We start from the raw sequence: 26,685 nt of genomic DNA, 5'->3' as shown, positions 1-26,685 counted from the left end.
TACATTCAGGTGGATGACTCAGGGGATTACGTCTATTGGGGATCTAGGGTCTGAAGGATCAATGGCTTCTTTTTCATTTCTAAAGGATACATTTTTACCTAATACACATGAGTTTTTTAAATACCTGCAGATCCGATGTTATGTTGAAAAATCAAAAGGTCAAGTCACAACTTTGTTTAGTGCTTATGGAATTGACATTGAAACGGTCAAAAATAGGTGCAGTCTATCAGTACCTGCTCTCCGGTCTACCTGATGATCTTGCTCTCCAAAATGCTAAGTGGGAGACTAAGCTGGGTAAGACCGGGTTTGATATCACTCAGACCTTAGCACTGTCAAGTAGTGTATTAATATCAGGTAGCCTAAGATCACAATCCTATATGGCATTATTTGATCTCTATTATACCCCAGCACAAATTTCTAAATGGGGATGCAGAGGGGTTAATTGTTGCCCGAGATGTGGCTTAATAGCCGCTAATGATGTGCATATGTTTTTCTCCTGCCCCAAACTTGCTGTATTTCTTCAGGATGTAGAAGTTTTCATTAATTCTAGCCTCAATATCTCAGCCGCTTTATCTCCAGAGCTAGTCATATTCGGCTGTGATAGTTTTGGTTTGTGTGACAGATCAAGACATGCATCTGCTCTTTTGTTTATCGCTGTGTCACTTGTGAGATTGTGTATAACCTCAGATTGGATTAGCCCGAACGCCCCCACCTTTGTTAACTGGAGAGCGAGGATTTTGGCTCATTATAACTCGGAATCCGCTGTTTTCCAGAGGTGGGGCAGAAGGCGGCAGGAGCAGGGTAAGAAGATCTGGGTTCCACTGATCGAGTGGCTTGGTGTGCTATACGCTTATGCACCTTATGTTTCTCTTTGGTATTGGTCTTTACCTGCTTGCTCTCTCTCCTCCTTTCGCTCTTATTTTGGTTTCCCTTTTTTGTAATTTTAGTAAAAATGTACTCTGTAGTCATGATTTACTTTTTTTTGGTTATATGATGATGTTTTCTCAAGCTTGTATAATAAAAATATTTTTTTTTAAAAGGATTTAGGATGGCAGAGGGTATATGTACCCATTGAAATGGATTCAGTTGAGGCAAAGACAAGTCTGTTGACTGCTAATTGTAGTAATTGTAGAAACATTAGATGGATGCGATGCAGTTAGAATACTTAGCTTTAGGGATGATACTTTTTTGAAGAGTTGCAGTAAAGTGTGATATGGAGGACTCGTGAGGTTGAACAAATGTGCATTGCCACTGTGTCATCTGGAAAGAACCTAGGCCCAGATGTATCAATGCATTTCCCCAAAGATGCAAAATGGGTAAAACCTTTTGATAAACCAGGCCCCAAGCCTTCTGAAGATCAAAGTAAGAGGGGAGCCTCACTTATTTATGAATCATAGGTAGATTGGGAAGGATGTGGAACCTGGGTAAGTAGAAAGAATTATATTTTGTCAGGTAGATACTAGAGGCCCGTCCCTTGGTAATGAGAAGGTTGGTCCTTTCTGCACTTGTCATAAATTAAAATTAATTGTGCACTCAAGAATGGGTGTAAATAAAATCTAATAAACTGGATACATGTATTGCATTGGTGGGTATCAGGGAGAAGGCCATTCCAAGACAGTACTCAGGATCATGGGCCTCTTAGCAGAAGGAGATGCCTAGGCTGCCTACAATGACGCACACTGGAGAAGCGTAGTTATTAAAAAACCTTGGAGTCTGGAGAGCACTGCAAGGCACACCACTTTGACGCTAGATTGGATTTATTTTGGATAGAAAGGAGGAAAAGTAAACTATTGCCTCCAGTGCCAAAGGACATGGCCTTCAATACCCATACTTTTCCAGATCATCTAGTACTAAGCCGTGACTTAAGTAGCCAAATGTTCTTGGTAGTTCAAGTAATAAATGCAGACAGTATGTGGAGGTGGTGGCCAAACGTTTGAAAGACAGACTCATCAAAGGTGTAACTCAGATTATTGGTTATTTAAGACAGAGTTGTTGTGGATAACGAGGTGGATCTAATCTTCAGTTTCTTTAAAGGGCTAGAATTTTTACAATGCCCTACAGGGCAAGGGTGAGACGACCAGAATGGCAGTACACACACAGACAGATATATTGGGGATGGTCTTGACATCTCTGCTGGGCCACAGCTATGGAGGCAGCTGCAGGATAAAGTATGCCAAGGTTAGCATGCTAGTGAAGCGGAGTCGTGGCTGCTTGTGAGCAGGCCATCGTAGTGTTGATGGGCGGTTGCATTTTAAGTCCAAGGTTTCCTTAAAGGTTAAACACAATGTCCTTGGATTGCTTAGAAAAAGGGTGGTTAAGGATAGGCTGACATTTGCTATTTGGTTGGCCTAAGGAAGATCCCCTATTTACAAGGTAGAACTTCGAACATCTTTGACCATCAAGGAAGATACTAAGAGCTCAGGATGCAGGTACAGGTATATGGCAGACTTTGCAGAAAGACATAATAATGCCTACAAGGGCTTTGTGAACACGTTTGTTAAGGTATGGATACAATTGGGGTGCGTGCGCCAAGAAAGTAACAGGCTTCTGAGTTTGGGTCTCAAATTTAGTTTGTGGTTCACAAGAACATCGTGCTTGAAAATTGTAAAATGCGACAGATGGGTAGAATATTTGATTGGTAAATCTGACATGATAAACCACCAATAGAAGGGACAACGTGTTTGGGAAAAACATGAGTATTTAATTTAATTTCAGTGACCCCGGTATTTCTAATTGATTAGCTAATCTCACAATTACAAAATAGTTACTTTTCAGATAAAGAGATCTCTCATCTATCAAACTATTTTGCTTGTACAACACCCTATTTCTCGTAATGATAATATCCTCCAGGATTGGGCAGGGATAACTGAGAACCCTACTTTGGATCTACTCCTACCTGAGTGAATTCAGTCAGCAGGTATGATTTGTGTTCGAAAAATCATTGGCTGGGAAATTGGAGTTACTCAAAGCTGAACACTCTCACCATTACTGTCAACGTCTATATGTGCCTTCTAGACCAGTTCCTAGGACTACAAGGGGCACACACGACGCTAACACCTAGGTACAAATCCACCTGGAAGAATCCAAAGACGGACAAAATGAAATCACAACCTTCTCCAATCACATATGTTACTGGTTGCCAGAGTATGTCCTAAGCTTGAATGCAGCAAAGAATGGCATCTTGGGGTCTGAGGTAGCAGATCAGAAATCCATGCCCATGGCCACAGAATCTTGGTAGCTGACTGAAAAGACGTATGGACAATGGAACAATGCAACAAGACGTTGTTTAAATCTCTGGAAGCGCGAGCACACGTAGCCTTCTCTGTAACACTCCACCAGCTAAGGGTGAAGAGAGAACCAAGCACTAGGTTCTCTCCTTGGTACATAGTACATACTGGAGAATGGCCCGGGTTACACGGAGAATCTTGCTCCCCACTCCACCCCACCCAGGAATCTCTTGTTAGCTACTTCACACCAGATTCAACAACAAACCTGTGCCATTCTGTCTTGTGGGTGGTGTAGTTCTGAGCTCTATGCAGCATGTGCTGCTCCATATTCATAGAATGGACTGTGAGCATCTTTCGAAAGAGAGAAAATAGGAGAGAGCCGGAAGTTGATGTGTCATGGTGGCTGAGGCATTTATCTGAAGATCAAACGTCAATCAAATGCTCTGAATGGAAGGTCTAAAGCGATGCGATATTTAGAATCCGACTTTGATGGCAGAACCCGAATACATGCTCTTTAGGAATCTCCAAAAAATCTAACTATTGGAAATGTCTCTGACTGAGTTACAGACTTGATGGTGGTGAATGAGGAGTATTAAGCTCTTTGACCTGGCTCATCTTAAGCACCTGCTCGAAAAAAGCGGGATTGGCCAAGGCCCTAAGCGCAGAACCGCAGAACCGTGCACCTAGTGTTTACTCCCAATCCTTCATTTAGTAATGGGCAGGCATGGTCATGTGGCGAGAGCCAGTCTTGTTGGTATTCTTTCACTCAGAACCATCTATTTTACGCATAAAGGGTTAAATGTAGTCCTTTGTCCCGTCTGGAGCCATCGGAGCTCATTTGGAGTATGCGTTATGGGGTCTTTGTAAGCCCCCCATCACCCGTAAGTAGACGTGAGTGCGCTATTTGGCGGTGAGGGTAGGAACGATGTTATTCCTACCACCTGCATTGTTCGCACTCTGGGTAGAGAGGAGCTGTGTGATAAAATCAAATATTAACTCACAGACTTTGCAGTTGGCTTGTGGCCATTGGGGGGTGATGCGGCGATAACGTATTTGCAGGGTGTTTGAGGAAGTCTCCAAACTCTGCACCTTGAAAAGGTGGCCCATTGTCACTCTTTAACTCCGTGCATAAATCAAAGATGGCAAACATCTTCTCAAGGATGGGGGCAACATGGGTGAATGCCGTTAAATCAACTACCTCCACAATGGGATACTTGGACTAATTGTCCATCAGGATCATAGTGGCCCTCCCATCTGGGAAGCTCCTAAAATCCAGACTCAGCTTGGACCACGGTACCATGCATGGCTCTACAGTGATTACCGGTGCAGGTTTTTCAGGCGTGTTGGTCAGCTGGCACGCTGGCCATTTTTGAACAACCTCTTAAACCTTGTCCTCAAGCCAGGGGAACCACACCTTTTCTCTCATCCCGAACTTCATCTTCATGGTGCCCTGGTGCCCTCAATGCGCCAACTGTGTCACATGGTGTCTTAGGGCAGTCGGGATGACAATGCAAGATCCACACAAAAGGATTCCGTCCTGGGTTGTGCTGAACTCATTTTGCACCCTCCACATCCTTATCAGCCCTTCCTTGTCCTCCCCGGGCCAGTTGTTGCCATCTTGAAGAAAGTACTGGCATGTTCCATTCTGGATGGCAGCATTCACTCAGGTAATGACAGGGTCTGTTTCGGCTGCTTCTTTGATGTCCATCAGGCTCGTTGCCTTAGGACAAGCAGCGCTTGAGATCATATTGACATAGTCTTCCATTGTTGTCATCCTGAGTGCCAGGAGATACAGGGTGACGAGAGAGAAAGCCAGCAGGGTTTTTAAATCTCGGTCAGTAGACCACCTCCATTTGGTAATCTTGTAGCTGAATAGGCCATCTCTCAAACTTCGGGGTGGATGGGGAGCCGACCAATGCAAGAGTGGGACTAGAGCCTGGTGGCCGCTTAAATACTGGTGAAAGTGTCCACATGCACTTGATTGCCTAGGCCTCCCACTCAATTTGGTCATAGCGAGCTTCAGTCTGTGCCAGCGCTTTGCTGATGAATGCCAAAGTTGCCCACTGACTTGGTTACTGCTTCTGAGCAAGTACGCCTCCCAGACCTAAAGAACTGGTGTCTACCAGCAGTTCAATGGGCTTGTCTGGGTTGAAATACACCAGCATGGCGTTGTCGAGGAGTCATCTTTGATCCTCAGGAACGTGTCTTCTTCCTGACGGCCCCAAACCCACTTGGCGACTGCCTTTGTGAGGGCTCTTTAAGGCTCTGCAAGGGTGGCGAGATCAGAAATGAATCTCCCACCAGCCACAGGAAGCTCCGCACTTCCGATACTGTAGTTGGTGCTTGTTTGATTGCTTGTGACTTGCAGGAATCAACTTGTATTCCATCCTGATTGAATACGCATTTGAAGAATTCAATAGACAACTGGAAAAATAACCACTTTTCCTTATGCAGTGTGACTCCATGCTCCCATAGGCGTAACAGGGTTGCTTAAAGATGCTTGTGATGTTCAGCCTCTTTGGTGGAGTGGATAAGAATGTTGTCACTAACATTCAGGAAACCTGGCAGTCCAGAAAAGGTTTCACGTATCGCATTCTGGTATACTTCATCGGCTGATGATATGCCAAAATATAGGCGTTTGTACCAGGACAGTCCCATGTGCGTTCTGAAGGTGGTAATTTACCTGCTTTCCTCAGCTTGAAGCAGCTGGTGGTAGCCGGCATTTAAATCATACTTAGAGAACCATTGCAAGCCATTAACTTCCACAATGTTGTCATCCATAGTGGTTCTTATTTGGCAGTGCCGGCCTGATGGCACGGTTTGGGAGTTGCATGTCAATACACAGGCGTAGCTTTCCTGGTTGCTTTGGTTTTCTGCAAGTACCATTGGGGAGACCTAGGGAGTCGGTCCAGAAATGTTTTCTATCACTCCTTGTTCCCTGAGCTTCTCACGGTCTCGCCCTACCAGAGGTTGGAGATGGAATGGAATGCATCGGTGACGAAGTGCCACTGTTGCGATCTCAGGGTCAATGTGTAGTTTTACCGGAGGGTACTTGAGGCAACCGAGCGCTCTAAACAATTCGGGAAATTGATCCGGCAGGTCATCGACTTGATGCGACATGCTTTTGTCAAAAAGCAACAGGCCAAGATATTGTGCAGTATGGCTACTGATTAGTGTGTTGGCCTCCTTGTCGCCTACGTGGAACATTTTCATGACTTCTTGGCCACTGGATTGCAATGGTATGGAAATGTGCCCACAGAGGGGTGAGGGCGATTGACTTCCATATGTGAAGACCTTGGTGTGTGACAGAAATAGCTGAGGTGTTGCTTGAAGACAGTTGTATTGTTGGTCTTCCATCACTTTGACTGATGCTCCAGTAGCTGATGGCTTTTACTTCAGACCCATCAACACGAACGACACACATGGGTTGTGGTCTCCAGTGATGTTTAGTTCTCTCGTGAATGAGTTGAGGAATGTCTCTTCTTTCTCTGGGAGAGGAATCTTTTAGACGGCGACTCTTGACAGAGTCTTTGTTTCATCCTGGTGTGCTAGGTAAGTCAGGGATCGCTTGCTTTCCCTGGAGTTCTTGTTCCTGGGCTTTCTCCGGCAGACTGATGTGAAGTGGTTGCTGATCCCTCAATTGGAGCACATGCAGCCTTGGTCCAGGCACTCGCTGACAGGGTGCTATTCTTCGCCTTGTGGGCTGGAATCTTCACCCCTTGGTGGCGTCACTCTTGCCCTTTGTCCGGATGGCATCAACTTATTTGACCTTGATGGTTGTGGCCTTCTCAGGCGTTTGTGTAATGGCTAGATCCTTCTCTTTGGCTCAGGCTGCCGACAAATTGTGTGACCTTGCTAAGATTAAGATATTGTCTAGACTGATGTTTGGTGGCCTCAAGATTAAGCTGCGCAGTGTCTTGTTGCAGCATCCTTGAATCAGTTGGGTCTGAATTTCTTTGAATTGGTCATCTGCTGTGCAGGTACTTGCCAGCTCATGCAGTCTGGCGTAGAACGCATTTATTGACTATCCTTCCTACTGGCGGGCTTGGCGTAGTTTAAATCTCTCAAAGTCCAGGTTCAATTGCAGATCAAAATGAGCATTGAGTGCTCTCACAGCTGCGTCATAGTCTGTGTCTGGACCAGTGTCAGGTAAATGTTAGAACGATTTGTAGATTTCCTCTCCAGCTTGGTGGAATAGCATGGATCTTTTAATGGCGCCATTAATTTCTCGCGTGGCGATGAAATAGTTGTCAAGCCGCCCTATCCACGTCTTCCATTCAGGGGATGCAATCGCCGGGTCTGCAAGTTCACTGAATGGTGGTAATACCCCAGTGAGTGCATGTTGTGTGGTGGCTTGTCTCGGGGTTGAGCTGCCTTCGCTTCTTCTGCCATGTCGGCCTGTATTTGGAGTTTGACATGTGGTCTTTGGACAAACTGCCTCATCTGTTATGATATTGGAGACTCTCTTGCTTGGTTGTCAGCGTGTTCCAAGCTGTATCCCGTTATTGTATTGTATTGTATTGTATTGTATTGTTATAAGTTATTGTAATTTTTGTTATTTGCCTCTGATTCCCTTTTTTTTCCCTTCTCTTCCAGTAGACTGTTTGAGCCAATGCTTGTTTGCCAGCTCGCTTCTTATCTGCTAAAGTGGTGTGGGCGAATGCGAATGAGCTGGGGATGACTGGGCTGTAAGCAGGCCTTCATGCTGCGGGCTCTGCTGGTGAAAGGCAGGGCTTTGCCAGCGTGTTATCCTGGGATGGCCTGCTGTCTCCTCATGCCACAGCATGGCTAGACTTCTGGCGTGTGGTGAAGGGGGAGAAAGGTACGCCGACAGCTGGTGCAGCACTCCGGCTTCTGTGCTGGCTGTAGGTGCTGCGGCTCCTCGTGTACTCGGGCAGGAGCCGTGGGAAGGCAAGGGATGGCTCTTTGTGGCTGTGGGGCATCACAATGGCCTTTGATTCACTGTGCAGTGGCTTCAGGGTGCATGAGGGCGCATCCCACCCTTGTCGCCAGTGTTGTGGGGGTACCTTTCACTTCAATAGGTACCCGGTGAGTTGTGTAGGCCCCACACCTCGACCACAATGACCGACACACATACAGGAATGCAATATGGGTGTAAGAGACCAGGAGCAGTCTACTCCTCTTTATTCAATCATTCAGGGAGTTTATAGCACGCTACCCACCCATGAGGATCTCAAGCAGCGGGGGGGGCCTGCAGTTTCTAGTCAGCCGAGGCTCTTCCTGAAGCTGTGCAGTGTAGGGGTGCATCTGATGTTGGCCGGGAGCTCATTCCAGGCTTTGGCTGCGATGTATGAGAAGGCTCTTCCACCTGCTCTGGTTCTGTGGATGCGCTGGGTTTCTGCTAGGGCGAAGTCGGTGGAGCAGAGGTTTCTATTGGGTATGTGGAAAGGGACTGGTTCGTTGAGTTATTTGCGTCCGATGTTGTGGAGGGATTTATAGGCGTGGGTGAGTAGCTTTCAGGTTACTTTCTTCTCTACGGGGAGCCAGTGGAGGTCTCAGAGGTGTTGGGTGATGTGCTCATGTCATGGGATGCCGAGGACAAGTGTGGCCGCAGTGTTCTGGATGGTCTGGAGTTTGCGTAGCAGGGATTTGTTAATTCCAGCATAGAGGGTTTTTCCGAAATCCAGTCTCCTTGTTATGAGTGCGTGGGTAACGGTCTTTCTGGCTTTGGGGAGATCCACATCAAGGTCTTGCAGAGGATGCGGAGGGTGTTGAAGCAGTTGGAGGCGGCGGCGTTCATCTGGCAGGTCATGGTGAGGAAGGAGTCGAGTTTGATGCTGAGGTTCTGGGCGTTGTCCATGGGGGTGGGGGTGGCCAAGAGTGGCAGGCCACCAGGTGTTGTCCCAAGCTGAGGGGATGGGTCCAAGGACAAGGACTTCTGTCTTCTCCAAGTTGAGTTTCAGACAGCTGCTGCTCATCCAAGCTGCGACATCTTTCATTCCTTCTTGGAAACTGAGTCTGGTGGTTTCCGGTCCTTCGTGAGCGAGAGGATGAGCTGTGTGTCATCGGCGTAGGATACTATGCTGAGTCCATGCTGTCTGACCATGGCGGCTAGGGGGGCCTTGTAGATGTTGAAGACTGTGGGACTGAGCGATGACCTTGGGGTACTCCGTAGTTGATCTCTGTGGGTTCGAAGAGGAACAGTACGAGTCTGATACTTTGAGTTCTGCCGGCAAGGAAGGAGCGGAACCAGTCGAGGGTAGTTCCCTGTATGCAGGCGTTATGGAGTCAGGCTGCATGAGTGCTGTGGGAGATGGTGTCGATGGCTGCGGAGAGGTCCAGCAGGATGTGGGCCGTGGTGTGGCCTTGGTCGAAGAGGGTGCAGATGTCGTCTGTGGCAGCGAGGAGGGCGGTCTTGGTGCTGTAGTTACTGCAGAATCTGGATTGGGAAGAGTCGAGAATGGTGTTCTCTTCGATGAAGTTTGTCAGCTGGGCGTTGACGATCTTCCCAGTGACTTTAGCTGTGAAGGGAAGGAGAGAGATGGGTCGGTAGTTTGACATGTCCATCAGGTCTGCCGAGGGTTTCTTGAGGAGGGGCTTGACTTCTGCACGTTTCCAGACATAGGGGAAAGTGCCAGATTCGAAGGAGGCATTAATGGTCCGTCGTAGCTAGGGTTCTATGGTGGCAGCGGCTCTGTGGAAGATGTGCGGCAGTTAAGGGTCCGTGGGGGCTCCTCAGTGAGTGCCCTTCATGGTTGTGATGGTATCTTCGGTGGTGACCGGCGTCCAGGTGGTGATGGTGGGCTGGCTGTTGTCGCTGGAGGGATGGGCGGTTTCTGGAGTCTGTTTGCTAAAGTTGTCGTATAAGGCCTTGATTTTCAGGTGTAAGTAGGAGCTGAGCTTGTTGCAGAGGTCCTGGGTGGGTGTGATGTCTACTGCTTCGCTGGGAGGGTTTGGTGAATTGCTGGATGATACTGAAGAGTTCATTTGAGTTGCTGGGGTGAGGATTTTATTTCGGATGACGGTCCTCTTGGTGGATCTTATGAGTTGGTGGTATTCTGTCATGGCGTTCTTGTACTTCGTCAGGTATTCAATGGTTCTGCTGCTTCTCCATCGTTTTTTGAGATGTCTACAGGAGCGTTTGGCTTCTTGGAGGTCGGTGGTGAACCAGGTGGCCTACAAGGGGCATTGTCTGTCTGGGGTCAGAGGGGGCGAGCTTGTCTGCACAGTTGGTGATCCAGCGGTGTAGTTCCTTCACTGCAGAGTTGACGTTGGTCGATGCGGGGAGGGGGTCGTGGATGAGGGTGGAGTTAAGGTGCTCATCTGGGACCTTGCTCCAGTTCCTTCGTGGAGAGCGTGGAGTGGGTTTGTGAGCGGTGGCAGTGTTGAAAGAGAAGTAGTGGTCCGTCCAGAGGGGCTGTGTGGTGTGGCTGAAGTGGATGTCGTTCCCTCCTGCGAAGATGGGGTCGAGGGTGTGTCCTGCCTTGTGGGTAGGGGTGGTGACAAGCTGTTTCAGTCTGTTATTGACAAAGTTGTCCAGGAGGACGGTGGAGTTGGGGTCGCTGAGGTGGAAGTTCAGGTCTCCGATGAGTATGTAGTCCATGGAGGCGATGGCGTGGGGTGTGATGAGGTCAGCGATGGTAGTGGTGAACGAAGTGCCAGGCCTGGGGGGCCTGTAGGCGAGGGTGCAGTGAAGCGTAGTCCCAGGGGAACCCCCAACAGATCATGTGATCAGACTGGCAGTCCACCCACAACTTCTCGCTACATGACGCTGTGATATCCTCTGGGATGAGTGTTGCGCTCTACAAATAAATAAATAAAATAGGGGTGGTCTGGATCTGGAAGTGAAGGTGTTCGGTGGTGGAAGGGGAGGGGGAGTCACTCATGCTGGAGGTGGAGAGTTGGAGGAAGCTCTTGTGTGCAATGGTGAGTCCTTCTCCTGGGCGGTTGGGGCGGTCCTTCCTCTGGATCTTGTATCCGTCAGGGCTGGTGGTGTCGATGTCGGGGGCGGAGGAGGCATTTGTCCAGGTTGCTGTGAAGAAGGTGACGTCTGGTGAGAGATTGTTGAGGAGGTCCCATATTTCTACAGCATGTCAGGCAGGGAGCGCACATTGAGGAGGATGCAATTCAGGCCTTTGGTGGTGTTGACGTCCTGCGTGGGGGCGCGGAGGGTGGTGAAGGTTTGACTGCAGTGGCGGCAGAAGAACTGGCCATGGGTGATGTTCGGCGTGGACAGCTGGCAGTTGTTGTTCATTCTGGAATTGAGTGCGAGGAGCGCAACTGAGTCGTAGCGGTGGATGGTCGGAGAGGGTCTCTGGCGCTGGTTGCTGTCGGGGAGCGGATGGGCTCTGGCCACGCCTGGCTTCAAGATTCAGTGGATGCACATCCAGGTGGCTTCTATTAAGCAGGACAGCTAACCTGCTACACCTGTGTAGTGGCGCCTTACAGTACGCAGTAATTTCCTTCGAAATCGGAGTCTTTGTTTAGCCATGTTCAGTTATATTATTGGGGTATTTACAGACAGCCACTATCGCCATCTAGTGGCCTCTTGGTGCTGATGCAATGCTGCTGCAGGAGAGAGATATTTCGAAAGCAAGCTGACGAGTTACAAATGAGGGTCAAATTGTCAGCTTCACTTTAGTAAATCTTTTGGCGACCTTGCTTTACTTGGCGAATGTTCAAATAGTTTTACTTTACTTTGCTTGCTCAATCCCGGGTTCTGAGGAACTAACTTGTACAAATTAAAATGTACTTTTTTAAACTCAGCGGTTCAAAGGCCAACTTCATATTCAGTTTTCAATATATAAGCCTTGCGATAGTTTAATCCGAATTCTACCCCCACCCACCAATCCCCACTCATATTTTGTTCCACTATTCAGGTATAAGTGTAAAAATACGAGTGCGACCCCTTATAGCCAAGAGCTTGGGTACTAAAATAAGTATAAAAAAAACAACTACTCTTGCCAATTGTCTAATAGATCTACATGTGCACTACTTCTGCAAACAATCAAACCATGGTACTTCACCATTTCTGAAAAGGAAAAAAACAAGGAATGTGTATTATATTTATATCGTTAATTAATTTAAACATCATCAGAATGTACATTGCATGATTCTCAATAATAAAAAACAACATATCAGACAGTGATTCAATTTATCTCTCTTTGATGTCTTTTTAATATTTTGAATCACTGTCTGATATATTGTTTTTTTATTATTGAGAATCAAGCAATGTACATTCTGATGATGTTTTAATTAATTAAAGATATATATATATATATATATTATAACAGCAATCCACAAATTAGCTTGCTCTCAGAAAAGAAACAGACACGAAACCATCGGGTTTTATATATATATATATATATATATATATATACACACACACACATTCTTTTGTTTTTTTTCTTTTCAGGACTGGTGAAGTACTATCGTTTGATTATTTGCAGAAGTAGTTCACATATAGATCTATTAGATAATTGCCAAGAGTAGTTGTTTTTTTGAAAACCCACTATTCAGGTAGCCAGTATTTTGGCGAGGTGTCACAAACAGGATTATCCTCTTACCATGCGCCCCTGAACTCCACCTCACCCCCTGCAAAGGCTTCCGAGCGGTGGTGACTTTCAACAGGATTTACGGGGACCTGAGTCATCACAAGTTAAAATTATTTTGGCCTGGTTTAGGGGCTGGTCATTGGGCACTAATGGAAAATCTGCCAAAAATCCACAGATTCTATTTTCGTAAACCACCCTATTTAGTCTGGCATTTTGGTGGAAATTCTGGATTTTCTTCACACAGTATTGTGTAGCCTTGGCAGAGCCCTTTGATAAAGTGGGTTTCTTACGTCTGCCTCGGGGTGCCTCAGTTGTGGACGTACGCCCTCTTACATCACACTCTTCTATAGTGCCTCCAGGGAAGGGGTTTGTTCGTTATGTATCCCTAAAAAGTCAAACATTTGCTGTAAAACTACACATAATTCTGCAGGAGTAAATTCCTGATGTTCTACCTTATGGCTTTGTAGATTTGCCCCCCTTTAAAGGCACACTGTAGAAAACGTGGCATCATAGGTGCAAACAGTTTTGAGCACCATTTTCCCACATTTATTGCTTTTTGAACATGGTGTTAACATCAGACAGTGGTGGTAAAGTAGATTAAAAGTGTTCACCCTGATAAAAAGTACAGCGATAACAACTGCTGCAAAAAGCTTGCGCCAACTTTTACTGCTGCACTTGAGGTGACTGTGCCTTGTCATACTTAAAAATTTGATGTTGTATTATATTTAAAGCCAGTCACTCAACTGCTTAGCGCACTACCTAACCTACCTACCCACGTTGTGTTATTTTCTTTATGAAATAACCAACTGTTTGGCAAGTTGGTCTAACGAGGAGAAACCCACCTTGACGGCACCTCCTAAAATTGTTTCCACAGGAAAATGTGAGTCAAACCGGACTTGTGTTTCCAGAATATAATGTCTTGTCACTTGATTCAAAGAAGGTGGCAACAGAGAATCTGCCAAAATTGTGTCTCTGATGTTTAAGGAAAAGTGATGGGCCTGTGGGCCTGCATAGAGAGGTGAGGCCATCCGGGTAATACGAGGCAGGAAGATTCGCTCTTGTGCTGCGAGGGCAGCAACCTACCTTGGCTTTTGTCTCTCACCCTTACATGTGCAGGGTGCCAGTCTGGCTAGGGTCTGACCCACGCCCGGCCTGGGTACTGCGGCCTTTGAGAGCCTTCAGGAGCCTGAGAGGGGTTCGGGAGTGAACCCCTCTCAAAAGGCTGGCCTCCTTTGGCCTAGCAGGAGTAGGTGGAATCCGCCTGGACCTTTTATGGTACATTTCAGTGCCTACATTTTGATGGTAGATATTACACCATCAGTGACGGTCACTGATAGATATGCTCCTAGACCTTTTCTCCAGTGGTAGAAACAGCCCTGTTGGTGGAGACGCATTGACTGCCCTGGCAGACCACTGTACACACTGCTGAGTTTCTACCTGCGCCTTGACTGTGTGAGAATCCTGCCACTTTTGTGGATGTGCTGTTTGCTCTTTGACTCTAGTAAGTCAACCACTGCTCTTTATTGCCTCAGGACAGTGATTATACATGGAATGCCCTCCTTTCACTCTGGCACCAAAGCATGGTCTTTAAAACACTTATCGGCAATAGATCTGGCCTTTGTACTGACAAAAGAGGCACAAAGCCTTAATGCACGCGTAGACATAAATTCAGAGCTTTATATGGGCAGGTACTGTCAGGTACTGAGTACCTGACATTCTTTATTTTTGAAGGGATAGTACAGGCACTTCTCAGCTCTGCTTCAGTGCTTTTAATGGGCGAGTAGTGGCACTTCTCAGCAACAAACAGGTACTCTGCGATAAGGTGTACCTGCACCTTGTTATTTCCATGACAACCACTGCATCGAACACACCCATCCTTGTACACACGCAGCAATGCACTTACAGGCACCAGTGCACAGGGACGTGTAGCCTCCCTTGTGCACAGGAAACAGACATAGGGGTGTCCATGCCCAGAGACACCACACAGAGAGTCACAGAGACAAAGAACACACACGGCCCCGCTCAACACACATGCAGCTATACAGCAGACAAGCGCACACGCGGTCATCACTGAAAGTCTCCTGTTGATATTTACTGGACCCACTGAAGAGACCAGTGCCATGGAGCAGCTTGGTTTTTATCTCTTCGCTGATATGCACGTTGTTCTTGAACCTGAGCTCTAGGTTATATTACGTTTAACCAGTTCATGATTGTGGTACCTACAGATTAGGCAGTTGCTTATGTCTCTCCATTTTTGCCTTTCAGTTCTGGATCTTCTCTCTGCTCCAGCCCAGAGGCAAGTGACACAGTTTCTGCAAAAAGAAATGAGAGATCCAACTTTAAGTGAAATATATGTGCTGTCAACGTTCAAACTGCAGCCCAAGACAACCGCCACCATCTTTGGGCTCTACTCTCCGGTGGATAATAGCAGGTTTTTTGAATTTGCCGTAATGGGGAGATTGAATAAAGGTGAGTTTCTGGTGCTGAACCATTTATGCATTAATGCTTAAACTGCAGGGAATACCTTAAGAACAACACATTGGCCTACAGCCATTCTTAGTCTAAAATGGCTATGCCACAGTTGTGTTCTTGGTAATGTATGGTAAAATTAGCAGGTGAAGCTAATCCTTGTGAACCTCACTTTGACTGAGCCTCTTGGAAACTGATTGTTGAGGCCTGCTGAAAAGTAAAATAAAACAAAAAAAGACATATGCATAGTCTCTGCCTACTCGTGGTTGCAATTTACACATTTTTAATTCTTTTTTAGTAGTAGAGAACACATTGAAAATGTTATAGATATAAAAATATGGGTATTAATCGGGGCAAAGCAGATAATCACACCTCCTAGATGCCAGATGGTCAGATGTATTGAAAACAAACCAATTTCTAGAAATTCCGATTAGGGATTTCTCAGCATTTGTCATCAAGGCAACACATCCAGTGGTTCAAAGATGAGTTTAAGGAGAGACAAGGACAACAGAGAAACAAAAATGTGTTTTCCTGACCTCATCCTCAGGGAGACAATCCCCAGTCCTGCAGGGGCTGGCTGAGGGATAAACGGTGGCTTCATCCCCATCACACTCCAGAAGATTCCTTAGCAGGACAACTCAGTCTGTCAGCCTGGGTCTTTATCCAGGGTCTGCAGGAAAGCCTTTGCCAAATCAACCTGTGAAAGCTGGAATTTCTTTGCTTGGTGTTCTACTTTCAGACATATGGGAATCTCACCAGTGCCTGACAACATGTCACCAGCCACTCTTCCTTAAAGTTCAACAAGGATTTTTTTTCTCTGGCTAAGGAAGCAGGGTTTAGAAACGAGGAGAAAGCGAGCAGTCTTCCTACATCAGAACCATCTTCTTTTGCAGAACAGCTCAGAGGATTCCATCTCACCACTCAGCTGAACAGAGATTTCAGTCCAGATGCAGCTGAATTTGGAGAGAGTCTAAATGCCTGAATAATCACTCTGTGATCTGCTTCCTGCTGCGAACCAAAGAGCGCGGACAAAAGCTGACCAGAAATTCTAGTATATCCACTGGAATCCTCAGCATCCCGAAGTGTGTGCTCCTCCTCACATTGCATCTATGTTCTAAGTGTAAAACTCATAAAGAGTACTGACAGAATCCTAAATAATCTGACAGTTTCAGAAGGAAAATGGAAAGGTGCCCCGATCTATCTGGACCAGGGGTTTTTATACACAGTTGATGCATATTAATTAGGACTCCCGGTTTTATGGTATTTATTTTTTTGCCATTTCCGTCTGTATTTATCCATATTTATTTTTTGGGCATTTTATCTGTATTTATCCACATTTATTTTTGCGACAAGCAAAAGACGACGCAACAGCTAGTATTTTTCCACATTTATTTAAATTGACACAGGAAGGAGGCTGTAGGACATACATACTGGTTGTGACAGAGTGAGCCCCATGCTAAACGTTAGCTCTAACGTGGCTTGAGTGAGCCCAATTGTTTTTACTGGAAGCAGAGTTGGCTAACCCATAGCTGCCAAGGCCATGTCACCCAAATTGTCCACAAAATAAAATCTAAAATTGGAGGCTATAGTCCTATTTTGATATTTTAAAATAAAGGATATGTTTCTCTTTCTCTACGTAATTATATTACCCACTTGTAAAAGCACATGCCTCGCGTGTCTTTTCTGCAGCCCTTCCTGTGCGGTGGAACCCACTTACGAGTCCGGTCTCTCCCCGCCTGGTCCCCCAGAATGAGTTAAGTCTGAGTCAGAAGAGATGCAATGAACACTGTGCACTCTTTAAACACAGCCCAGTGCATCCGGAACTCACCATCCTTCCCTAGGGCTTTGCGATGGGTCGTGGGCGGGCACAACTAGAACTGATCATGTGACTGGCAGCTTGTGCGCCCAGTCTGTCGTGATATGACGCAGCTGGCCTTCGATGGAAAGGGAGGAAGGTGTATTGGACAGCCAGTGAGAGTTGGACCTGTTCATCAGGCAGGTGCTCGAACACACAATAGTTGGGTAAATCAGGGACCGAATAAGTGGCGCACTGAGTGTTAGGGTTGGGGACAGATAGGCCTTCAGGTCGTTATCACCCAATTAATCACGTTACTCGCTGATCTGCTGCTGTAAGACACTCCCCCGTTTTCAGTCTCGCAGTTTGTGGTGCATTCAGGACCAGTAACATAACCCAGAAGGGCTGGGACAGGCAGGGTGGAGTGATAAATGAGTTATGTCATTGCTAAGGATGAAGTAGGGTCTGCAGTGGGCCGAGAAATGCAGTGTAGGTGTGCCTGGTGGCGTTCAGGGCCCTTGAGCATCCGAGCACCACTGACTATGCCATGTGAAATCTGGGTCAGCTCTGCTGGGGCGCCCTGACACTGTGCCTGTTCTCTAGGCTGCCAAAGTGCCTCGTGTGCGATTACGTTATCCATCTTCAAAGCGCCTGCACCCTCTGTCTGCTGCCTGCAGGACTGCGGAGGTTTATGCAGAAGGATCACCTATGCTGATCTAGGAGGCTGCCTCCCTGGGCATGCCTCCTCTCTCCAGGCCTCGCTCCAAGACTTTCCTTTCGGGTTCATCTTTCACTTCTGCAGCGTTATCCTTAACCTCCCCAATCCTAGTCCATGCCACCTATGTGTCCTTGTGTAATGTAACTGGTACTAATTTAAAGTGCTCAGTACCTTTGAATAAAGTTCACGCGAGATAAAAATGCAAAAAGAAAAAAAACGTTCTATATCCCTAGTAAATCTTCCCCCTCTAACCTTCCTCACACCTAAACAGCCCCACAGACAGACAACCGAGTCATATCCTAAACATGCTTTCTTCCCTCACAAATTCTCACACCTCCAGTGGCACACCCAGTACCCTCTCCTCCTTGTTCACATCTTGGTTATGCCATCGGCAGAATTTTTTCCACAAGCAAACATTACCACAAGAGGCATGGCAAACCCCCATAGTCTAAATCTTATATTGATGTGATTGAGTAAAGCCACTCAGCGGTCTTTACAATCTAGGCAAAACGCACGTTCTTACAGAAGACAGCTGACACAGTACTATAAAGTATGGGAATTGGGGATATACAATAAAAAAAGTCGGGGTTCCAAAAGGAGACATTTTTAAGCTTTTAAATATTGTAATATGGTGTAAAGGCACCTGCAATATTCACATAAATAAACTAATAGACTTTTTTAGCCTATTTTTTTATATAAATTTGTATACAAAATGAAATATTCTCTCTTGCCTAATGGTATCTCGTGGACTTGTGTTACTTTGTGGTGGTGTTTCAGCACCGTAGACAACCCCTTAGCTGTCTTTGGTGCAGAAGTCTGTCTGTTTATCTCTCTGTTTAAGCAACTACAACCATGTAGACTCACAGCTTTTTGAGGTCAGCAGAAAACACCCGGGTCTTCTTTTCTTGATGGCTGTTTCTGTGAACGAGATTGGATGTCCTCCGGCGGGGCCTCTTGCACTCTCCAATTATGCTTTGATTTCATTTGACAAACGAAGTTTAAGGGGTGGCTTTGTTGTTACAAAAATAAGACACCTGTTACACGGGACAGCAGCATCGTCGGTAGCAAAATACCCGACGGCAGCGCGGCAGACTTTGCTAGTATTTTGCCGTTTTTAAATATAAATACAGACAAAGGAAATATACATTTCCGTCTGTATTTATATGTAAAAATCCGTAAAAACAGAAAACCGGGAGCCCTAATATTAATTAACAAAACTGCAAACTCAGCATGGCATGGTCAGTTAGGTCACATTGGCAAATCAAAAACAATTTCTTAAATCTGAAAGGTTCTTAACACTAACCCATTTCTTAAGGTAAGAGAAATCTTTCGCTTGCTTCCTCAGCAACTGCACTCCAGAGACATACAACACAATATAAAACATTTTCTCAACAATAGCTCATAGACTTATGTTCTTCGAAGTGCCTGCATCGGAACTAGCAATAGAAACCCTTCAAAATTACACATCAGTCATACGATGGAAGATTTCATGAAAAATAAATGCTCTTTAACACTACACTCCACTTACGTCATAGCGCACTGCGCTCTGCGGAAACTGGGGAGAGGAGGCGCGCAATTGGGAGGGGGATAAGCAGGAGCAAGATGGGCAGGACATGTGAAGCGGCATCCATTTTAAATAAGGGTGTCTTACACAAAAATGTGGCATAATTATACTACAATATTAATCACACTTCTAAATGAGATAACCATGTTGTTTTAAGTGCAAAATCATGAATGCATCTTTTACGCTCACATGCATCATTAAAATGAATAATTCACACAAATTCTTTGTCATCCGAAATTACACTTCAGAAAAAACGTTAACAATGACACCCTATTCTGATTATGCCAGGCATAATGGCCTTGTTTCTTAGCATACCATGGCAATCCAAGTCATGATGGTGATTACTTGTAGCCTAATGTTGGCCCTCACTTAATGGTGGAAATTCCTGGCATATGAGGGCATTCCTGGAATGACGGCACCCACATTGGCATAATATTGGTCATAGAGTACACAGCATGATAACGATTTTTTTGCCTAATTCTGGCCCAGACACCACAAAGTAAATTCTTTGTATATTGTGTGCATAAGATTGCCCGTAATGCTAGATACATGTAAGTAAACCTGTTGATAGTGAGTTGAACAGGTTGAGCCACTATGGCCCTTTCATCTTACTCTGTTGAGATACTGTCACACCCTATACAAAGGAGGCATTTATCCAAGCCCTCATTTACCTATTAATCTATTCATGGATGATCCAGCCTCCATACTTTCATCCACCTGTACACTTACTTACTCACTCATCCATACTTTCCTCCTTGTTTTGACTCATTTTCACATTTACCCACTCATCTAGATACCCACACACAAAAAGGCGCCAATCATTGAAAATGCACTTTCACTTATAAATAGAAATACGTGTTGGATTTATCAATGTCTCATTTATTGACAGAGGGGTTTGCCAGTTTGCTAGTCTATTTGAGGGCCCAGACACTGCCTCAGATATTATAGAGAAACCTTTTCATCCAAACCTGGATGCACTATTGCTAGGATGCTGTCAGAAACATGGCTTCTAGGTTATTAGTCGATAAAATGTGAAGAATGTGGGGGGCATGTTCTAGCACAAACTGCCCACTTGTACTTCATGTACAGAATAATTAGCTTCACTGTTTCTAAGTGTCAAGTAATATCTATCCAAAAACACATTTTTTATCATTAGACTATACAAAATATGTTCCTAAAATTGGGAACAAAGAATTTTGTCCTTATCACATTGATCCGAATGAATTATTTGTTTTCTCAACCAGAAAAATAAAGTTTGCCTTTGTTTCAATGGAAATAGAAAGGAAATCGAGAAAGCACACTCAGACTATGTCAAGCAATATTTCCAGAAAGATAACACAATTATTTCAAATATAGTAAACCTTTATCTGATTGAGGTCACTCACACTTGAAGCAGCCAGTGAATTAAACCCCAGGTTACAGTATTTTGTTGCTGATGCACACGGTTGGAAGCTGTGAAAGTTTAATGTAGAACCCAAAGTTGCCCTGAAGTGTTTAAGGTCTCAGTTGCAGCCACCACCAGCTTGATCCACATCTGCTGTGCCACCAACCTTCCTTGTCACAGTTCTTATGCTACGGTGACGAGTCCTCGCCCTACCTGCCACCCGTCGCATCCGCTGGACAAACAGTGAAGGCTGCTCCTTCCCCATCTGGCGGCCAAGACCTGGAACGACCTCCTCCTGCACCTCAGAGCTCACCATCGCTCCAGCACTTCAGAAAGGACCTCACGACCTGGATGTTCAACCAATAGGAGAACAAGCAGCGTGATCCGACAGCGCCTCAAGACGGTGTACAGTCATAATATCGAGTCAATTATTTCGACTGGACAGAATATCGAGTAAAAAATATAGAATGGACAAAATATCGACTAGACATAATATAGACAACAAAAATATCGACTAGAGAAAATTAATATCGAATAGAATGGACATAATATCGAATCAAAAATATAGAATGGACATAATATCGACTAGACATAATATAGACAACAAAAATATCGAATTTAAGGTAAGTTAATAATAATTTTTATTTTTTGTGTAATATAAGTCTGTAGCGGGTTGTGGGTTTATAGGGGAATAGGGTGGGAAGTAATTTAATTCTAATTAATTAAATATGTTAATTTATTTATTGATATATATTTAGAATTAATTGTTAATTAATTATTAATTGGTAATTAATTAAAATATAATTGGTAATTAATTATAATTGATTAATTGATAAATATTTTAATTTTAGTAATTTATTTTCTGTAGCGGGTTGTGGGTTTATAGGGGAATAGGGTGGGAAGTAATTTAATTATAATTAATTAAATATGTTAATTTATTTATTGATAATAATTTAGAATTAATTGTTAATTAATTATTAATTGGTAATTAATTAAAATATAATTGGTAATTAATTATAATTGATTAATTGATAAATATTTTAATTTTAGTAATTTATTTTCTGTAGTGGGTTGTGGGTTTATAGGGGAATAGGGTGGGAAGTAATTTAATTATAATTAATTAAATATGTTAATTTATTTATTGATATTTTTTAAAAATTAATTGTTAATTAATTATTAATTGTTAATTAATTAAAATATAATTGGTAATTAATTATAATTGATTAATTGATAAATATTTTAATTTTAGGGTTCAGGGTCAGTTTTCAGTTTTTGGGTAAAGGGGTATTTTTAGGGTTCAGGGTCAGTTTTCAGTTTTTGGGTAAAGGGGTATTTTTAGGGTTCAGGGTCAGTTTTCAGTTTTTGGGGTAAAGGGGTATTTTTAGGGTTCAGGGTCAGTTTTCAGTTTGTAGGTAAAGGGGTATTTTTAGGGTTCAGGGTCAGTTTTCAGTTTTTGGGTAAAGGGGTATTTTTAGGGTTCAGGGTCAGTTTTCAGTTTTTGGGTAAAGGGGTATTTTTAGGGTTCAGGGTCAGTTTTCAGTTTTTGGGTAAAGGGGTATTTTTAGGGTTCAGGTCAGTTTTCAGTTTTTGGGGTAAAGGGGTATTTTTAGGGTTCAGGGTCAGTTTTCAGTTTGTAGGTAAAGGGGTATTTTTAGGGTTCAGGGTCAGTTTTCAGTTTTTGGGTAAAGGGGTATTTTTAGGGTTCAGGGTCAGTTTTCAGTTTTTGGGGTAAAGGGGTATTTTTAGGGTTCAGGGTCAGTTTTCAGTTTGTAGGTAAAGGGGTATTTTTAGGGTTCAGGGTCAGTTTTCAGTTTTTGGGTAAAGGGGTATTTTTAGGGTTCAGGGTCAGTTTTCAGTTTTCGGGTAAAGGGGTATTTTTAGGGTTCAGGGTCAGTTTTCAGTTTATGGGTAAAGGGGTATTTTTAGGGTTCAGGGTCAGTTTTGGGTTTTTGGGGTACAGGGGTACTTTGTAAAAATAAAGTAAAATTACATTTAAATTACATTTATTTAATAAAATTAAATTATATTAAATTATATTATAATATTTTTTATTAATTTATATTCAAAAAATTATTATATACTTACCAATACTTATGTTGTAATGGTATGCGTTGTAAAGGTATATGCGTTGTAAAATCTTGCGTTGTAAATGTATGCGTTGTAAAAGTTTTTGCGTTGTAAAAGTTTTGTTGTAATGGTAGGCGTTGTAAAAGTATGCGTTGTAACGTCATACATCCCTGGAGTGGGAATAGTAATTTTAACCTCTACGCTATCCAGCGCTTTCCCTACTGTTGCACCCACTGGAGTGGGAGTAGTAAATTTTACCTCTACGCTATCCAACACTTTTGCTAATGTTGAACTCACTATAGTTGTAACAATAAATTTTAAACATTTTCTAAAATGTTATATATGTTTATTTAATAATATGTTTAAATATATATATATATATATATATATATATATATATATATATATATATATATATATATATATATATATATCACAGCTACACTTGCACCTGCCAGACGCACTCCCAGGCTGGTGCCTGCTCGTCGGGGGTGCACCCGACCATAATATCCGCTTCGCAGTCCCTCCCCACAATCTTGGGAATTAGGTAGCAGCACTCCGGGGTTAGTTCACAGTTTCAGGTTTTATTGATCAAAACGCGCTTTCGGCACTCGGCCTTCGTCAGTGTTCAGAGTGACAGTGCCGCGCAAGGTTTACAAATGCTTTGCATGCAACACGTGATGTTAACTTAGACACAAAGATAGGACCAAAATAATCCTCATGGTCGCCATCTTTGAATGGGTAAAGTAAAGTCAATGTAGATTACCGCTCTATATTACCAGCAGTACGCAGCTACATATATGTAGATAAATTCAATTAAAGCATATAAAGAGTCAGAAAATTCATCCCTCATTATCTGCTTATAACATAATGCCCACAAATGGGCTTTGCATATGTACAATGTTCACAACTTCCCCATTCTCATTCGATGAAATTGCGCCCTGAATGGGCTATACGAAGTTCTAAATATAGATACAGTAACGTGTTGAGAAGTGCATCTCCAAGGCAATGCATTATTAACATATATAAACAGATTAGAGCAATTTCAGGCCAACCAAACAATATTTACAACTATACAGATCAGTCCACTTCATACTTGTTTCAGATCAAATGGACTGCCAAGTCCTCATGTATATTCAACCCTGTTGGTATCTTGCTTTGTAGATCGATAATGTAGCGCGACTCTAGTCGTCTTAGTTTGCGTAACCTATCACCTCCTCTTACATGGGCAGGGACTGAATCCAGACAAAAATACTTCAACAGATCCCTGTTGCGTTTATGCTCTTGATCAAAATGTCTGGCCACGGGGTAGTTCACATCTGCATTTTGTATGGCCCTTTGATGCTCAAGTATCCTCAATTTAACAGGATTCGTTGTACTGCCAACATACCTTCTGCCACAAGGACATGTTAGACAGTACACGGCATAGGGTGTTGTGCAGGTGAGGAATTTACCTATTTTTTTGGGTTGTTTGACCCCGGGTACAGAGTACTGTGTCACGCGTCTACTTCCTTTACAGGCCTTACATTTCCCGCATGGGAAAAACCCTTTTAAAGGTTCTGACTTGGGTTTGGATGCTGTGCCTTCATGATGACTATGCACCAGATAGTCCTTAAGTGCTCGTGCCTTTCTAAAAGTTACTAGAGGGTAACATGGTAAATCTTGCTTGATTGTGTTATCAGTGAGCAAGATGCTCCAATGCCTCCGCATGATGCGTTTTAATTCAGAGGCATTGCGTGAAAAGGTGGTAATCATTCTAAACGTACCCCCACCCGTCTTTGTACTCTCAATGTTCTCAGGTTTTTCTTTTTTTAATAGATCACCACGATCCAGTTCACATACTTTCTTCATAGCCTGTGTGAGAACGCCCTCTTTGTAACCTCTAGTCCTAAATCTCTGGATGCTACTCTTGGCTGCGTATAGAGTCGAATTCCCAGCAGTCTCCTTACGGTAAAGCCTTGTGTGTAGTCTGCCTTCCTCTACAAAAACTACAATAACATTTTTCTCTTCGGCCAGGAATTGTACAAACAGCTTACTGGCGTGGCGATGGGTACCTGCTCCGCCCCCAGCTTCGCGAATTTATTCGTGGGGTGGTGGGAGGAGCAGGTGGCCTGGTCTCCAGCCAATAAGAAGTGGAATGAACTTGTCAAGTGTTGGCACCGCTACATTGACGACCTCTTTATCATCATAAGGGGGTCGGTTGAGGTAGCGAAAGAGTATATTACGGTGCTTAATAACAACAGTAATAACTTGAAGTTTTCCGGTACCTGTAGCCAAACTGAGGTAAATTATTTGGACCTAACAGTTTTTGTAGAGGAAGGCAGACTACACACAAGGCTTTACCGTAAGGAGACTGCTGGGAATTCGACTCTATACGCGACCAGCAGTCACCCGAAAAGCTTAGTGAATAGTATACCCTATGGGGAACTATTAAGGATACGGAGGAACAACACTAAGGAACAGGATTTCAACAGTGCAGCCAAGAGTAGCATCCAGAGATTTAGGACTAGAGGTTACAAAGAGGGCGTTCTCACACAGGCTATGAAGAAAGTATGTGAACTGGATCGTGGTGATCTATTAAAAAAAGAAAAACCTGAGAACATTGAGAGTACAAAGACGGGTGGGGGTACGTTTAGAATGATTACCACCTTTTCACGCAATGCCTCTGAATTAAAACGCATCATGCGGAGGCATTGGAGCATCTTGCTCACTGATAACACAATCAAGCAAGATTTACCATGTTACCCTCTAGTAACTTTTAGAAAGGCACGAGCACTTAAGGACTATCTGGTGCATAGTCATCATGAAGGCACAGCATCCAAACCCAAGTCAGAACCTTTAAAAGGGTTTTTCCCATGCGGGAAATGTAAGGCCTGTAAAGGAAGTAGACGCGTGACACAGTACTCTGTACCCGGGGTCAAACAACCCAAAAAAATAGGTAAATTCCTCACCTGCACAACACCCTATGCCGTGTACTGTCTAACATGTCCTTGTGGCAGAAGGTATGTTGGCAGTACAACGAATCCTGTTAAATTGAGGATACTTGAGCATCAAAGGGCCATACAAAATGCAGATGTGAACTACCCCGTGGCCAGACATTTTGATCAAGAGCATAAACGCAACAGGGATCTGTTGAAGTATTTTTGTCTGGATTCAGTCCCTGCCCATGTAAGAGGAGGTGATAGGTTACGCAAACTAAGACGACTAGAGTCGCGCTACATTATCGATCTACAAAGCAAGATACCAACAGGGTTGAATATACATGAGGACTTGGCAGTCCATTTGATCTGAAACAAGTATGAAGTGGACTGATCTGTATAGTTGTAAATATTGTTTGGTTGGCCTGAAATTGCTCTAATCTGTTTATATATGTTAATAATGCATTGCCTTGGAGATGCACTTCTCAACACGTTACTGTATCTATATTTAGAACTTCGTATAGCCCATTCAGGGCGCAATTTCATCGAATGAGAATGGGGAAGTTGTGAACATTGTACATATGCAAAGCCCATTTGTGGGCATTATGTTATAAGCAGATAATGAGGGATGAATTTTCTGACTCTTTATATGCTTTAATTGAATTTATCTACATATATGTAGCTGCGTACTGCTGGTAATATAGAGCGGTAATCTACATTGACTTTACTTTACCCATTCAAAGATGGCGACCATGAGGATTATTTTGGTCCTATCTTTGTGTCTAAGTTAACATCACGTGTTGCATGCAAAGCATTTGTAAACCTTGCGCGGCACTGTCACTCTGAACACTGACGAAGGCCGAGTGCCGAAAGCGCGTTTTGATCAATAAAACCTGAAACTGTGAACTAACCCCGGAGTGCTGCTACCTAATTCCCAAGATTGTGGGGAGGGACTGCGAAGCGGATATATATATATATATATATATATGTGTGTGTGTGTAATTTTTGGTGATATAATTTTTTTAATT

General features: G+C 43.9%; 1 protein-coding gene across 1 annotated transcript in view; it reads left to right on the top strand.

The window, feature by feature from the left end:
* Positions 1-26,685, top strand: part of THBS4 (thrombospondin 4) — a 256,126-nt gene that overhangs the window by 50,463 nt on the left and 178,978 nt on the right. Inside the window, exon 2 of the mRNA XM_078675199.1 lies at positions 15,008-15,211. Coding sequence (XP_078531325.1) covers positions 15,008-15,211 — 204 coding nt within the window. The remainder of the gene's footprint in view (positions 1-15,007; positions 15,212-26,685) is intronic.

This window comes from Lissotriton helveticus, chromosome 2_1, assembly GCF_964261635.1.
Source record: "Lissotriton helveticus chromosome 2_1, aLisHel1.1, whole genome shotgun sequence".
Lineage (NCBI taxonomy): Eukaryota > Metazoa > Chordata > Amphibia > Caudata > Salamandridae > Lissotriton > Lissotriton helveticus.
Note: the sequence above shows the minus strand (reverse complement) of the source record. Positions and strands in the feature narration are given on the sequence as shown.